The sequence below is a fragment of the Pristiophorus japonicus genome, chromosome 15 (assembly GCF_044704955.1).
Source record: "Pristiophorus japonicus isolate sPriJap1 chromosome 15, sPriJap1.hap1, whole genome shotgun sequence".
Taxonomy (NCBI): domain Eukaryota; kingdom Metazoa; phylum Chordata; class Chondrichthyes; family Pristiophoridae; genus Pristiophorus; species Pristiophorus japonicus.
In genome coordinates this window covers 47,503,961-47,519,740 of record NC_091991.1, presented here as the reverse complement: position 1 = coordinate 47,519,740, position 15,780 = coordinate 47,503,961, and the positions used below count along the sequence as shown (strand labels likewise).

General features: G+C 47.2%; 1 protein-coding gene across 7 annotated transcripts in view; it reads left to right on the top strand.

Moving 5' to 3' along the window:
* LOC139281467 (fatty acyl-CoA reductase 1) overlaps positions 1-15,780 on the top strand; it is a 271,288-nt gene that overhangs the window by 216,074 nt on the left and 39,434 nt on the right. For all 7 annotated transcript variants that reach the window (XM_070901633.1, XM_070901634.1, XM_070901636.1 and 4 more), the window contains 2 exons: positions 71-189; positions 11,558-11,625. In XM_070901633.1, coding sequence (XP_070757734.1) covers positions 71-189; positions 11,558-11,625 — 187 coding nt within the window. The remainder of the gene's footprint in view (positions 1-70; positions 190-11,557; positions 11,626-15,780) is intronic.

The window sequence follows — 15,780 nt, the reverse complement described above, 5'->3', positions numbered from 1 at the left end:
CAATTTATCAAATGACATCATGGCTTCTTTAGTAACACTCATTTATTATGTTATTTCCATTTTCATGCAGGCAGGCAAAGGGATTCTTCGCACTATGAGAGCTACTAATGATGCAGTGGCTGATTTGATCCCTGTTGATGTAGTGGTTAATCTCACACTCGCAGCTGGCTGGTACACAGCCATTCACAGGTGAGAGATCTGTATGCTCCACACGGTTATTCATAACATTGATTTGTCTCTGACTACTGCTTTCTTTTTCTCTATGATTTTGCCAGTGCCAATTCTCCCATCACTCATCAACTGTTCCATTTTGAACAAAAATGAATGCAAGAATTGCTTTTGCTTTTTTGTTTTTTTTAAGCATATCTGAAGAGCCTCAACCATTCCTGGTTTTATGTGTCCACAGGAACAAGCTGCCCTCTAATTTGCGACAGTGGGCACTAGTTTGGCATTCTCTCCTAGGGAAGACTGAACTGGTTGCAATTTATAAAAGAGAAGTAGAAGTAGGAGGTGCTTGTCTGAGGTTGCCATTTTTGAATGTATTGAGGGGAAATTTTCTCTGTTTGCTGTTTGTATTGAAATTGTAAATGCTTTATAATAGAACCATTTTGATACAAACTTGCTACAAATAGCAAACACAGCAAATCTTACCCAACTGTATGCTATATTAAATTAAAATGTACAGTTCAGTCACTACCCTTGTGTTGTAGACATACTACTATTTTTTGGTTGGTTTCTCAAACTCCACAACTGTGTAGGTGGACGGAGAATGTAAAATTATTCTCAAACTTCACGTGTCACATGCTGCACCACAGAGGTCCGTATTGGATGTTTTTATTTACAATTAGGCGATCTTCCATGATATTGTACTGGAGAATCAAGGCCAAGTACCGCATTCAGCTAAAGCACTGTTAGAGGACAGGAGGGATAATTGGGTGGTGGGCCAGTTTGTTGGAGTGGGGGAGGGGGAGTGCAGGGGAGGTGAGAGGGGGTTGGAAGTGGGAGGAAGAGTGGGGGATTGAGCGAAAGACGAATCAGAGAGGGAGATGGGGAAGGGAAAGGGTAATAGGAGGGGAGCAGGAGGAATGGAGGTGAGAAGGTAATGGAGTGGGTTGGGGACAGACAGAGGAAAGGAGGAGCAGCAAACTCTCTCAGCGGTAGGGAAGTGGAGTGAGCTCTCCTAGATCCATGAGGCCTGGATTTTCTTCCGTGGGAGAAGGTTATCATGAGATCTCATTCCCTTCCCAATTTCTATTCAGTGGATGGGGGTTGTGCAGAGCTGGCCTTAGCTATCACTGGCCCTGCCTTTGTGCTCAGGGAGGGGGGAACAGAAGGAGGGTAAAACACCAATTTTGGGTTTCAAATTTCTGCTCGGGGCAGGTGGGGCTGAGGGGCTGTTGTAGGGGTGGCCTCACCTTCCTGGGGACATGTTTAACTGGTCAGTTGGGGCGGGCTTAAGAAGGGATGTTTGGGGAGCTCATGCAGTAAAATTAATAGAAGCATCAGAGCTTCATACGCAAAGGAATGACAAAGGCCAATGGAATGAAGTTGACTGGACTTACAGGGATCCAGTGACAATTCTGAACACGTGTAGTGGACAGATGCATAGGTCAGGTGTTTGGTTTTTGTTTCTCCCCTGCTTTATTTACCCTAACTTTGCTGCATGTCTCAGGGTCATCTGAGGTAACCCATCCAGTTTCAATGGGCTAGAACCTCCACTTTTATGCTTATCGCCCAAAAATGGGCGTTATTTCCAGCGTGGGCGGTAAAAACAGGTTTTCAGATCGTCAGCTTCTCGCCCATTCTCAAAACACCTAGTTTACATTTTTGAAAATGGGCGTCACTGCGAGCGATATAAAATGGGCGGTAACGTTAAATTTTTTTGACCTTCTGCCATAAAGTGTGGCCGTTCTTAGCAACGGCATGGCAACATTCGATTCCTGCGATTCTGGAGGTCAAGGGTCACCATGACATGCACAGAAGAGGAGACAGAGAGAGAGGGAGCTCAGAGGGACTGAAGGCGTGGTTGGGTGTGGTGTGGCTGCTTTGGGAGGAAGTTGGAAGACTTTAGAGCTTCACAGCAAGTAGGAAACAAAAATTAGCTGTTACCAGCCACATATTTGACCGAATTTGCCCTATAATGGAGGGAGAGGAGGAGGCATCACTGCACGCTGTGGAGACTGACACTGCAGAAAGCAGTGAGCTAGGAGAGGAGCACATTGGAGGGCACAAAAGAGCCAGGAGGTTCTCGGATGAGGCAAATGCCTCTCTCCTGCAGGAGGTCGAGTTATGCTGGGGTGATTTGACACATGGAGGGCTTGGGAAGCCCACCCCAAAGGCCTACCAGAGGATATGGACCGAGATAGCAAAGGTGGTCTCGTCAGCGAGCAATGAGGTGCGTGAGGGCAACCAATGCCGCAAACGATGGAATGACCTTGTGGGATCTGCAAGAGTAAGTATTACATTGATTTACATGTACTTTTGTATTTATATAATTTGATTTGTAATAGTCATGAGTGACTATCATCAGATGTGAGGTCTTGCACTTTTACCAGGAATGTTTTACTCAAAGCCTGCGGTCACGGTGTACGTCTTTAGGTAAAGAATGATAATTATCATAATAATCATGATTACATCTATCGGTTATGTGTTGTATCAGTCTCTGTGACAGTACCTAGCAAGGATATTATGCAATGATCTCATGCCATGTCGTCCTGTCACCTTTTACAAAAGAAGCTATCGACGGTGAGGTCCGTGCAGAGGCGAACGGGTGGGGGGCCACCAGTCCTCAGCGATATCACAGAAATAAGCACATAAGAACATAAGAAATAGGAACAGGAGTAGGCCATATGGCCCCTCGAGCCTGCTCCGCCATTCAATAAGATCATGGCTGATCTGATCATGGGCTCAGCTCCACTTCCCCATCCGCTCCTCATAACCTCTTATCCCTTTATCATTTAAGAAACTATCTATTTCTGTCTTAAATTTATTCAATGTCCCAGCTTCCACAGCTCTCTGAGGCAGCGAATTCGACAGATTTACAATCCTCTGAGAGAAGACATTTCTCCTCATCTCTGTTTTAAGTGGGCGGCCCCTTATTCTAAGATCATGCCCTTTAGTTTTTGTCTCCTCCATGAGTGGAAACATCCTCTCAGCATCCACCTTGTCAAGCCCCCTCATAATCTTATACGTTTCGATAAAATCACCTGAATTCCAATGAGTAGAGGCCCAACCTACTCAACCTTTCCTCATAAGTCAACCCCCTCATCCCCAGAATCAACCGAGTGAACCTTCTCTGAACTACCTCCAAAGCAAGTATATCCTTTCGTAAATATGGAAACCAAAACTGCATGCAGTATTCCAGATGTGGCCTCACCAATACCTTATATAGCTGTAGTAAGACTTCCCTGCTTTTATACTCCATCCCCTTTGCAATAAAGGCCAAGATACCATTGGCCTTCCTGATCACTTGCTGTACCTGCATACTATCCTTTTGCATTTCATGCACAAGTACCCCCAGGTCCCGCTGTACTGCGACACTTTGCAATCTTTCTCCATTTAAATAATAACTTGCTCTTTGATTTTTTTTTGCCAAAGTTCATGACCTCATACTTTCCAACATTATACTCCATCTGCCAAATTTTTGCCCACTCACTTATCCTGTCTATGTCCTTTTGCAGATTTTTTTGTCCTCCTCACACATTGCTTTTCCTCCCATCTTTGTATGGTCAGAAATCTTGGCTACGTTACACTCAGTCCCTTCTTCGAAGTCATTAATATAGATTGTAAATAGTTGGGGTCCCAGCACTGATTCCTGTGGCACCCCACTAGTTATTGGTTGCCAACCAGAGAATGAACCATTTATCCCAACTTTCTGTTTTCTGTTAGTTAGCCAATCATCTATCCATGCGAATATATTACCCCCAACCCCGTGAACTTTTATCTTGTGCAGTAACCTTTTATGTGGCACCTTGTCAAATGCCTTCTGGAAGTCCAAATTCACCACCCCCACTGGTTCCCCTTTATCCACCCTGTTTGTTACATCCTCAAAGAACTCCAGCAAATTTGTCAAACATGACTTCCCCTTCATAAATCCATGCTGACTCTGCCTGACCAAATTTTGCTTTTCCAAATGTCCTGCAACTGCTTCTTTAATAATGGACTCCAACATTTTCCCAACCACAGATGTTAGGCTAACTGGTCTATACTTTCCTGCTTTTTGTCTGCCTCCTTTTTTAAATAGGGGCGTTACATTTGCAGTTTTCCAATCTGCTGGGACCTCCCCAGAATCCAGGGAATGTTGGTAAATTACAACCAATGCATCCCAATCCCTGCCGCTACTTCTCTTAAGACCCTAGGATGCAAGTCATCGGATCCAGGGGATTTATCTGCCTTTAGTCCCATTATCTTACTGAGTACCACCTCCTTAGTGATTGTGATTGTGCTTTCCTCCCCCCCCTATAGCCCCTTGGCTATCCACTGTTGGAATATTGTTAGTTTCTTCTACCGTAAAGACTGATACAAAATATTTGTTCAGAGTTCCTGCCATCTCCATGTTTCCCATTACTATAGAGGATGGAGGAACGAGTGCTCGAACTCATGGGAAAGCACCCCCGGACAGCCACGGACGCATCTGAAGTGATGCCATGTGAGTAAAGCTTACACCATTGCGTGATGTAAAGTCAATAGATGCCACACCAACTCATATCTGAACAATCATATATGATAGATGATTTCTAAAAGATTTCTACAAATAATGCTGGCCTAATGAAAATCATTGCAATGCACAATGTGTTGATGGTGATGAAATCTGATGTCTGCGATGATTTTGAGAGCGGTGGTGCTTTTGTCGTGCATATGGTGTGTGTAGCGCTGGACTCACCTTGTCACCCGAGCACCCACTTCTCCTCTAATAACCTCATTTGTGTTTTGCAGCTCAGCCAGCAGCGTGGCCCAAGACAAGGCCACATAGGCCAGAAGGTGGGGACGTGGGGTAGGAGTCGGCAGACGATCCAACTACATCTGGTGCTGAGGAGCTCCAATTGTCAACCGTAAATCCGCTGGGTCTGTTCTCGATGGATGAGAGTGCGGACTTCAAAGAACCTGCATCACCACGCTCCAGAAGCCATTCTACCCCAAGGCAATCTAGTGGTCCTCTGGTCATTCCCGCCTCTACCCTGGAGGTACCGGCCCCAAGCACCTTGCCACAGGGCATCTCATTTGTCCCCAGGATGGCGCCGACCCCGCGTAGGCCTCGTGGACGCTATAAAGTCCTTACACAATACCACAAATCCACACAAGGCACATTCTCTAGACAAGGTCACTCCATGACCTGAACCTTTATTCACAGGACCAAGATGTGATGACCCTGCGTGAGACCTCCCTTTATATACCTGGGTGACCAGGTGAGGAGTATCTCCCACAAGTTCACCCCCTGTGGTCAAGGTGTGCATTTCTTCGTATATACAGTATTGCAGTGTTGTTACATAAAGGTTACATACATGACATCACCTCCACCTCAACATCTTATTGGGATCATAGGTTAAGTCTTTCGGGTGGTCTGCGCTCTCTCGTGGAGCGCCGCAGTTGAGGCTCTGGTTGTTGAGCCTTGGTATGCGTGTCTGTCACCTGTGGTGATTCCGGCCTGTCCGGGCTGACCGCAGGGACTGTGCATGCTGCTGCATGTTTTTGTTGCTCGTTCACTGGCGGTGGTGTGAATACCATCTCATGATCTTCCTCAGGTTCCTCAGTGTCCATGCTGAACCTTTTTTTTACTTGGCCAAGATGCTTGCGGCATATCTAGTTTAACCAGTATGACCCTATTCCCCTCTTTGTCTATTACAGTACCCTCAAGCCAATTGGGCCCCAAAGTGTGATTGAGAACAAATACGGGGTCATAAATTTCTATACATCTCCCCTTCGAACTTCGGTCATGGTACTTGTTTTGGGACTGGCGCTTGCCCTCAACAATGTCGGACAGGATGAATGAGGGACAGCCGAGTTTTGACTGTTTGTTTCATGAGTAGCTCCACGGGCGGGACCCCCGTGAGCGAGTGCAAGTCGGGACCTATAGGCCAGCAGGAGGCGCGATAGGCGGCATTGAAGGGAGGGTCCTTGAATCCGGAGCATGCCTTGCTTTATGATTTGGACCGCACATTCTGCCTGACCATTGGAGGCTGGCTTGAACGGTGCTGTCCTGACATGGTTAATGCCATTACCCAACATGAACTCCTGGAATTCGTAGCTTGTGAAACACGGGCCGTTATCGCTAACAAGGATGTCCGGCAAGCTGTGGGTCGCAAAGACCGCGCGCAGACTCTCCATAGTGGTGGATGCCGTGCACGAATTCAAAATGATGCACTCGATCCATTTCAAGTACGCATCAACCACAATGAGAAACATTTTTCCCATGAACGGGCCTGCGTAGTCTACGTGAATACGTGACCATGGCCTGGTGGGCCAGGGCCATGGGCTGAGCGGGGCCTCCCTGGGGGCATTACCTAGCTGGGCACACGTCGTGCACCTGCGAACACAGTGTTCCAGGTCTGAATATATTCCCGGCTACCACACGTGACCGGGCAATGACTTTCATCAGCACGATGCCCAGGTGCTCGCTGTGGAGTTCCCTCATGAATGCTTCCCTGCCCCTCTGGGGCATGACTACCCGGCTGCCCCACAGTCAGCTTGGATAGAGAGCTCATCCATCCGTCTGTGAAACAGTCTGACCTCCTCAGGGCATGCTCCGTGTGCGGGCGCCCAATCCCCAGTCAGGACACATTTCTTAATCAAGGATAGGAGGGGATCTCTGTTGGTCCAGATTTTGATCTGGCGGGCTGTGATGGGGGAGCCTGCGCTGCCAAAGGCATCGACAGCCATGACCATCTCAGCGCTTTGCTCCGCTGCCCCCTCGGTGGTGGCCAGTGGAAACCTGCTGAGCGCGTCAGCGCAATTTTCGGTGCCGGGCCGGTGCCGGATGGTGTAGTCATATGCAGCAAGCGTGAGAGCCCATCGCTGTATGCGAGCTGACGCATTGGCATTGACGGCCTTGCTGTCTGACAGCAGGGATGTTAACGGCTTGTGGTCCATTTCTAATTCGAACCTCCTGCCAAAAAGGTACTGATGCATCTTTTTCACCCCATAGACACATGCGAGTGCTTCTTTCTCAACCATCCCATAACCCCGTTCAGCTTGAGAGAGCGACCTGGAGGCATAAGCCACAGGTTGTAGTTGGCCCTCAGCGTTACCCTGCTGCAACATGCACCCAACCCCATAGGACGATGCATCACACGTCAGAACCAATTTCTTACGGAGGCCGTACAGGGTCAACAACTTATTTGAACAAAGTAGGTTCTGCGCCCGATTGAAAGCCCGTTCCTGACAGTCCTCCAAAAACCAATCATAACCCTTACGGAGGAGCGCGTGTAGCAGCTCCAACAATGTGCTTAAGTTCAGCAGAAAGTTCCCGAAATAGTTCAAGAGTCCCAGAAATGAACGCAACTCTGATGTGCTGCATGGCCTGGGCACTCGTCAAATCGCCTCCGTTTTGGATTCGGTAGGCCGAATCCTGTCTGCAGCAACCCTCCTGCCCAGAAACTCGACCTCGGGAGCCAAAATCACACACTTAGACTTCTTGAGTCGCAGGTCTACCCGGTCCTGTCGGCGTAGCACCTCCTCCAAGTTGTGGAGGTGTTCCTCGGTGTCACGACCGGTAATGAGGATGTTGTCCTGAAATACGATTGTTCCAGGAATGGATTTGAGCAGACTTTCCATGTTTCTTTGAAAAATCGCGGCCGCTGATCGAATGCCAAACGGACACCTATTGTAAACAAACAGTCCCTTGTGCGTGGTGATGGTGGTCAGTAGTTTAAATTCGTTGGCCAGTTCTTGGGTCATGTAGGCTGAAGTGAGGTCCAACTTGGTGAACAGCTTGCCGCCTGCTAGCGTGGCAAAAAGGTCCTCCGCTCTCGGGAGCAGGTATTGGTCTTGTAGGGACACCCGGTTGATAGTGGCCTTGTAGTCGCCACAGATGCTGACCGAGCCATCTGCTTTTAGGATGGGAACGATGGGGCTTGCCCAGTCGCTGAATTCAACAGGCGAGATGATGCCCTCTCTCAGCAACCGGTCCAACTCGCTCTCAATTTTCTCCCGCATCACATACGGCACAGCTCTGGCTTTGTGGTGCACTGGTCTGGCATCCGGGGTGATGCGTATCACCACTTTGGTACCTTTGAACATCCCAATGCCAGGTTGAAATAGTGACTCAAATTGCTGTAGGACCTGTGAGGATGAACTTCGCTCCACAGATGACATGGCGTGCACATCCCCCCCATTTCCAGTTCATCTCAGCTAACCAGCTCTTCCCCAACAGTGCGGGACCATTGCCTGGGACAATCCAAAGCGGCAGCCAGTTCACCGATCCATTGTGTGTGACCGTCAACATTGCACTGCCTAGCACTGAAATGATTTATTTGGTGTACGTCCGTAATTGCGTCTCAATGTGTTCTAGTTTGGGTCTGCTGGCTTTGAGTGGCCACAGCTTTTCGAATTGTTGAACATTCATGAGTGACTGGCTGGCCCCCGTGTCCAGCTCCATGCTACAGGGATGCCGTTTAATAGGACTTTCATCATCATAGGTGGCATTTTGGTATATGAGCTGTGAATGTTTGTCACATGAACCCGCTGAACTTCAGCGTCCATTGATTTGCCCCAAGCGTCATCCTGCCTCGCAGACCCCTCATCTGGTTCACCCACCTCATATATTAGCCTGGATACAGGCTTTCTGCACATTCTGGCTAAATGGCCACTGAGGTTACAATTTCTGCAGATGAACTGTTGAAACCTGCAAGTCCTGGCAGCATGTCTGTCCCCACACATCCAGCATGAACTGAGATTCCCATTGTTGTGAACAAAAGAGCTGTTGCAAAGCATTTCTCGCTGATTGTCCCTTTGACTGCTGTTGAGCACCCTGTTAGTGGCCCCATCCCAGGCCGCATTGTCCACTGGGGGGGGTGCGTAAATGTCTGTTCAGCCTGCCATTGTCTCTGTTGGAGACTTACTCTTGGGTCTATTGCTGCCTGGGGTGTCTCGAACTGCCCTTGCCTGCCTGCGGGGCTCTGTGTCGCGTTTATGATATTGACTCCCTGATCCATCGCCACGTTTGAGGCAGAATTGCGCGCGTATATTATCTTGGTTTCCTCCTCCCCTGCCATAAAAGTCTGAGCCATCAATGCAGCCGTTTCCAAGGTCAAGTCTTTGGTCTCAATTAGCTTTCTGAAAATCCCAGCATGACCGATGCCCTCAATAAAGAAATCCCTTAGCATCTCCCCCCTGCAGGCGTCTGTGAACTTACAGAGGCTGGCCAAGCGCTGGAGGTCTGCAACGAAATCCGGTATGCTCAGTCCTTCCCGACGTCGGTGTGTATCGTATCTGTATCGGGCCATGTGTACGCTGCTCGCCGGTTTGAGGTGCTCACCGATTAGTTTGCTGAGCTCTTCGAAGGTTTTGTCCGCCGGCTTCTCGGGTGCTAGCAGGTCTTTCATGAGCGCATAAGTCTTAGGTCCACAGCTGGTCAGCAGATGAGCCCTTCGCTTGTCGGCCGCTGCGTCTCCCAGCCAGTCCTTCGTGACAAAACTCTGCTGGAGCCTCTCAATGAAATCGTCCCAGTCCTCACCAACACAGTACCGTTCATCTGTGCTGCCGGTGGCCATTCTTGTGGGTAGTTGATTCCCGTTTCTCGTCGCCAATGTAAAGTCCTTACACAATATCACAAATCCACACGAGGCACATTCCATGGACAAGGTCATGACCTGAACCTTTATTCACAGGACCAAGAAGTGATGACCCTGCGTGGGACCTCCTTTTCTATACCTGGGTGACCAGGTGAGGAATGTCTCCCACAAGTTCACCCCCTGTGGTCAAGGTGTGCATTTCTTACGTATATACAGTATTGCAGTGTTATATAAAGGTTACATACATGACAGACGTGGCAGGTCTGTTCCACGAGCGCCACATGACAGCGGAGAGAAGGTACAGTTGTCCAGGAGGACTGTAGACATTGGTGACCAGCTCATCGAAGCATTGGGGGGAATATCCCGACACCTGACCACCATGACTGAGTACATTCCACGCATGGCGGAGTCCCTGGATGCGATAGCCACGAACATTGCTGCCACAGGCCTCCCACTGGCCCCCGAGCGCGGCACTCCCCCCCCAGGCTCCGGACCAGCACTGCAAACAACAGATGAGAGCAAGGACCAAGATCCTGCTTCTGTATCAGAGAATGTTGCCCCCTTGGCACCCCCTGCTCCCGTACCCGTGCAACCACGGCATCTGCCTTCATCCCCCCCAATGACGCCGTGGAGCAAGGAGGGGAAGGGGTAGAGGTGGGGAGAAGAAGGAAAGGGGGGAAGGAAAGTGAGGTGCATGTCCGCAGGTGATGGCTGTGTGATATCTCCATCTGGGTGTATGCAATTTGTTGCAATGTATGGGGGCTGGGGACCACCCTCCTGCTTTGCCCTTTGTATTCTGTGTTGCTGGACATGTTGAACATTTGATTGATGTCAATAGTGGAAAAAGTGGGGCGTGGGCGGGGGTTGGGTGTTATTGGCTGTGATACTTATGATTTCAGACCGATGTTGGTATTAAACTTTTGTTATTGAACATAATCTTGTTGCACATTGTCTCAGATAACTGAACCATTACACACTGATGATTCCTTACCATGAAAGGGTTAACTACAACTTAACATCAATCAACGTAAACATTAACTGGCACCAAGGTGATGGGCACCATTGCTGTCTGAGCTGCATACACACAGCAGTGTCAGCATTGTCACTCACATCAGCACTCTTTCAGGCAAATCTTTCTGCTATCAGCTGCTCACGTAAGAATGGGATTTAACAAATGCCAGCCACACCGCTGGCGTTCGTTCCAGTTAATTCCACTTTTTGTGGGTGTTTTTTTGAGTGAGCGATATTGTGGGCGGTATGTGTGCGAGGTGGTGAAATTGACGATGGGTGATCGCCATGGTCGCTAGTTTGGGTAAATATGCTCTTTACGACAAAAAGCAGTGGGCGGGCATTCATATTGAATCTCGGCGTTAATTCATGAGCAAAGTAACGCTGGGTGATATTATGGCCGTTGATTTTGCCCATTCTGCTGATTCCACCCAAAAAAAGTGGGCGGACAGTAATATTTTTTCCCGGCATTAAGCCCATTGGGAAAATAAGCCCATTGCCAATAAATCTCCTAAGAAAGCCCGTCAGTTTCCATTTTGTGCCAAAATGGGCGATATATGGACATTATACGTAATTTCAGCGATAAAATGGGCATTAAGTGAGCGTTAAGCAGGCAAAAAAAGTGGAGATTCTAGCCCAAAGTCACTTCAAAATAAGTGTTAAATCTTGCTGTTCTTTAGCTAGTGTTGTAGAGGGTGTACTGTGATCACACTGCTGCTCTAATGATCCAAAGTTCAGATAAAAAAAACTCTACCAGTTACACCCACGCTCCTAATGTCACATTTGATTGATGAATATCTTCCTGTCTTTTTTTCTTACAGACCAAAAACTACCCTTATTTACAATTGTACCACAGGCGGCATCAACCCATTTCACTGGGGAGAGATCGGTAAGATTGAGTTTAAAAATTGAAACTATATTCAAGTATGATGCTGGTTCTCATTTGGCCCAATAATTCACTGCCCCCCCCCCCCAATTGTTGACTGATGTATGGCCAAATACACCTTCAGATTAATTACATTAATTGGTCATTGTTATGAAGGCTGCAGTGTACCCAAATATGGGAAAATATGAAAACCCTTAATGGAATGTGCAATATGTTTACCAAATCAACATCTGGTGTCTGGGGAGAACTGCTCAAGTTGCAATGTCTATCAAAATTATAAATACATTTTTTTTTTAATCTGCTTACTGTCAGATAGTGACTTGGGGAATTCTACATGGCACCCGCCCCCCACCCCAGCCTCCCCCTCCCGTGATAGGTTGCACTAAGCTAACATACATTTGCCAAAGAAAAATTAAGACAAGTAAATACAGTGATCCAAAAAACATTAACCTGAATTCTGTCCTGACATTATGAAGGAGGTAAATCTTTTCCTTTGTGTAGAAACAAAGAAAACATCTAACAGTGTTGCTCTCCACTACTGGAATTTAAGACAAAAAGTAGTGTAGAGATTTTTACTTGCCTTTAGTGGACTGCTCCCTTGACTTATTTTAATTGGAAAAGAGTTGGTGACAGTTATTCAGAGTAACAAAGCTCCAGATTGAGGTAATTTATCTTTTATGGTTTTTTTTTTATTGCCCAGAAAAAAACAGCATTTTTGCCGCCTACAGGACATTTTATACAAAACTAAAGCATGTGGTCAGCAAATCAAGCTCGCGGGATTTTCTTCAGCTGTTCCATTGGTTTAGTGGTGGTACTGAGGTGGTCAGAGGTGGAACATGGGTTGGGGACCCATTAAGCCGGATTCCCATTCTTTTCTGTACCGAATGTAATTTTTGGCATCACTTCCACTGGACACCAGAAGGTGGACACATTTAAATTAGGTGATAATAACAGAGTGAAGTCATACATCACATATTCCATCATTATCAGCTCATTAATGTTGACCAGCAGTCAACAAGCATCCAGCGTTACTAGGCAACAGGAAACATGGCGGAAACTTCAATTGTCTGTAGCAGGCACTATAATGGATTGCAGGACTTGTGGTCAATATTCCCTTATTGCTAGAATTTGACAACAGTTGGAGTCAGCAATAAGATCCCAACTGCAGAGGCAGTCTGGCCCTTTAAGCTGTTGTAGGTGTCCAATTCCTCCAGATAACTTTCAAGTGCCAGCATAAAATCATTTGGGAACTGTGGAAATATTTACATTTTTCAGGGTCACAGTGGGTCAGTTGGGCAGTCGGAAATTATGCAATGCTTCCTGTAGCTTTGGCACCATAGAAGCCTGCATTGGCAGCTGTACAAATTTATCACCACATGTGTTGATGTTTCAAATCACTTGCTCTAATTTTGTCTATTGCATGCCCTAAGTCATCAGCAATGAGGACAGCAGCTTAATGTGAAAGATCATGAGATAGTTTTGAATAAAGACCCTTTGGCCTATTTGATGTCATCATTCCAGAATACCAACCCTTGTCTTCCCAATACTGCATCCTTGTCCTTGCCTCAACCATGTTTCCCAGTAACCCATTCCAGCTGTTGGTAACCTCTATGCAAAAAAATACATCCTTGCATCTGTCCAAAGTTTTCCCTTTACAATTCAAAATCTGTGCCCCCTTGTCCTGCTGCTTTGGCATATCAAAAAATATTGGGTTTACTATCTCTTTGTTGCCAAGTATCTTATAAACCTCTACAAAGTCCTCTCTCAACCATTTATTTAAGAAAAGTCCGAGCTTATTTATTCATTTTTTTATAGTTCATCTCTCTGAGGAATCAACTGTGTTCCTCACTTCTGCATTGTCTCTTGGGCCTTGCTGCTCTCCTTATGTTGTAGGGAACAGTTTGTATGCAGTACTGCAGATGTAGCCTGATCCAATACTCTACAGAACAACTTCTGGAGATTTGAATTGAACTGATGGGCAGTATAACCCAGAATCCGGCTTGCATGGCAAATCAACTTGCATCACTAACCTGTTTCAACTTCCCCATTGTGAACTGACAGGCTCTATCCCACGCATGGAGTACTTTCTACTTCCTATCTGGAGTACCTTACAATTGCTCATATTGGTGCATAGTTCTCTTTGCAAGACGAATCACAATCTCCCACAGCTTAGTGCCACTTTTCAATGTAACTATTTTGGAGTGATGCTGTAAATCCAGATCATTTATTTGTACAAGAAACAGAAGGGGCCCTGGCACAGATTCCTGGAACAACTTGTTCAACATTTCCCCCTCTCAGCCTAGCTGTTCCTGGTAATTTAGTGCTCAAGTTTCGGATCCCCGCTAGAACAGCCCACCTAATTTATAGAACAGAAATTGCGCCGAATACTTACCTCGCGATTCTCCGATATCTGTAGGCCTGTTTCCAGCTCGGCACGGTGCAGCAGAAACTGCTGGGGACGGAGATACAGCCCTGCGCCAAAAACAGTGCCGGCAGCTGCGCGCGTGCGAAGTAGCTCCTGGCCCTCCCAGCGCATCCTGTCTCCGGGCGATGACCCTATCCCTGGCCAAAGGGACGTCGCCCCTATCCCGTGCCAGCATCTCGCTGGGGGCAGGCCCCGCCCAACGTCTTCGGCGGCAGCGATCCTCTGCTGGGTGTGGGCCCCGCCCAAAGTGGCATCGGCATCGGCGGCAGTGGCGGGGCCCACCCGAAGTCCTGGGCGGCGGCGGGGCCTGCCTGACCGGCATCTCCTGGGGTTGCCCCGTCCCAGCAGGCTGTTGGAAGGCTCCCGGTGCAGAAACTTAATTTTTTATTTATTGATTGATTTTTTTATTATTTTTTTAATTTTTAATTTGTACGTTGTTTGATTTTTTAATTAAAAAAAAAAATTTGGATTGATTTATTGGTTGATTTATTTATTTATCATTTATTATTGATGATGGCTCTTTATTTGTAAAAGTGAAGTGTTTAATGCTTGTAAACTTCCCTCCCCCCCCCATCTCTCGTTCCCTACGCCTGATTTATAAGTGTAGGGAAGGTTTTTCTGAGAGTAAAAAATCTACACTTACTCCATTCTAAGTTAGTTTGGAGCAAGTTTTCACTGCCTAAACTTGCAAAACAGGCGTCAGTGGCTGGACACGCCCCCTTTTGAAAACAAAATTCTGTTCTAAAATGAAACTATTCTAACTCACGAGAACTGGAGCAAACTGAATGCCGAGAATTGCAATTTCTATGATGCTCCATGCTAAACTGGTTGCTCCAAAAAAAGAGGAGCAACTCAGGTCGAAACTTGAGCCCAAAGAATACAACTAAAAAATTCAATAGACAAAATACCTTTTTTGTATGGTCACCCTCTTTTAAACAAATAGAAATAGCTATTTAATTGAATAAACTCTATGTATACAGACCTTCTCAAGGCAAAACCATAAAACAATGAAGCGAGTATTATTCACTTTCCTGCAGTGGCTCAGTATACTTAATGTAAAAACAAAATCTCATTGTACAAGTTGGGTGAAAGGCAGGTCCTGCTGAGAACTGCTCATCTCAGACCTATTCTCTTATTGATTGATTTCATTGATTGGTTCATTCAGATTCCTTCTACCTTTTTGGTGGTGTTATACACTCACACAAGCAGCAATGTTGTGGGTGAATTTTATTAATTAAGGCCAGCCTAGCAGAATTGTCCACTTTATGTCCTGATTTTTAGTTTTTAAAGCAATGGGGGAGAAATTCCCCAGCGCCCCATTAGGGACGGTAATCCAGTTGGGAAGGGACTTCCTGCACCCGGTGTGGAAGTCCCGCTCCAGCTGTGAAATTGAGGTTACCGCCCCTCAGCCGCCCTCTCCACTTCCTGTTGGGGCGGTGTCTGGGGCACCACACAGGCGGGATCGACAGCGCTACTGTTAAAGGGGAGGGTCACTGCGAACTCTGCATGGCCTCTACTGGGCCACAAGGGCAGTGTAGTGTCGTGGTCACAGCCCAGCACCCAAACAGAATGCCGGGCTACATGATGGCAGCCCGGACAATGCAACAGAGCACCAAGACGGGCTGATCGATGAGTCGGCCAAAATGCCGGCGTGCGGCGCAGTGCCCCTACCCTTTAACTTCCGCCCCGGAAATAGAGGTCGGCCTGGAGGTCAGCCTGTCTGCAATTTAGCA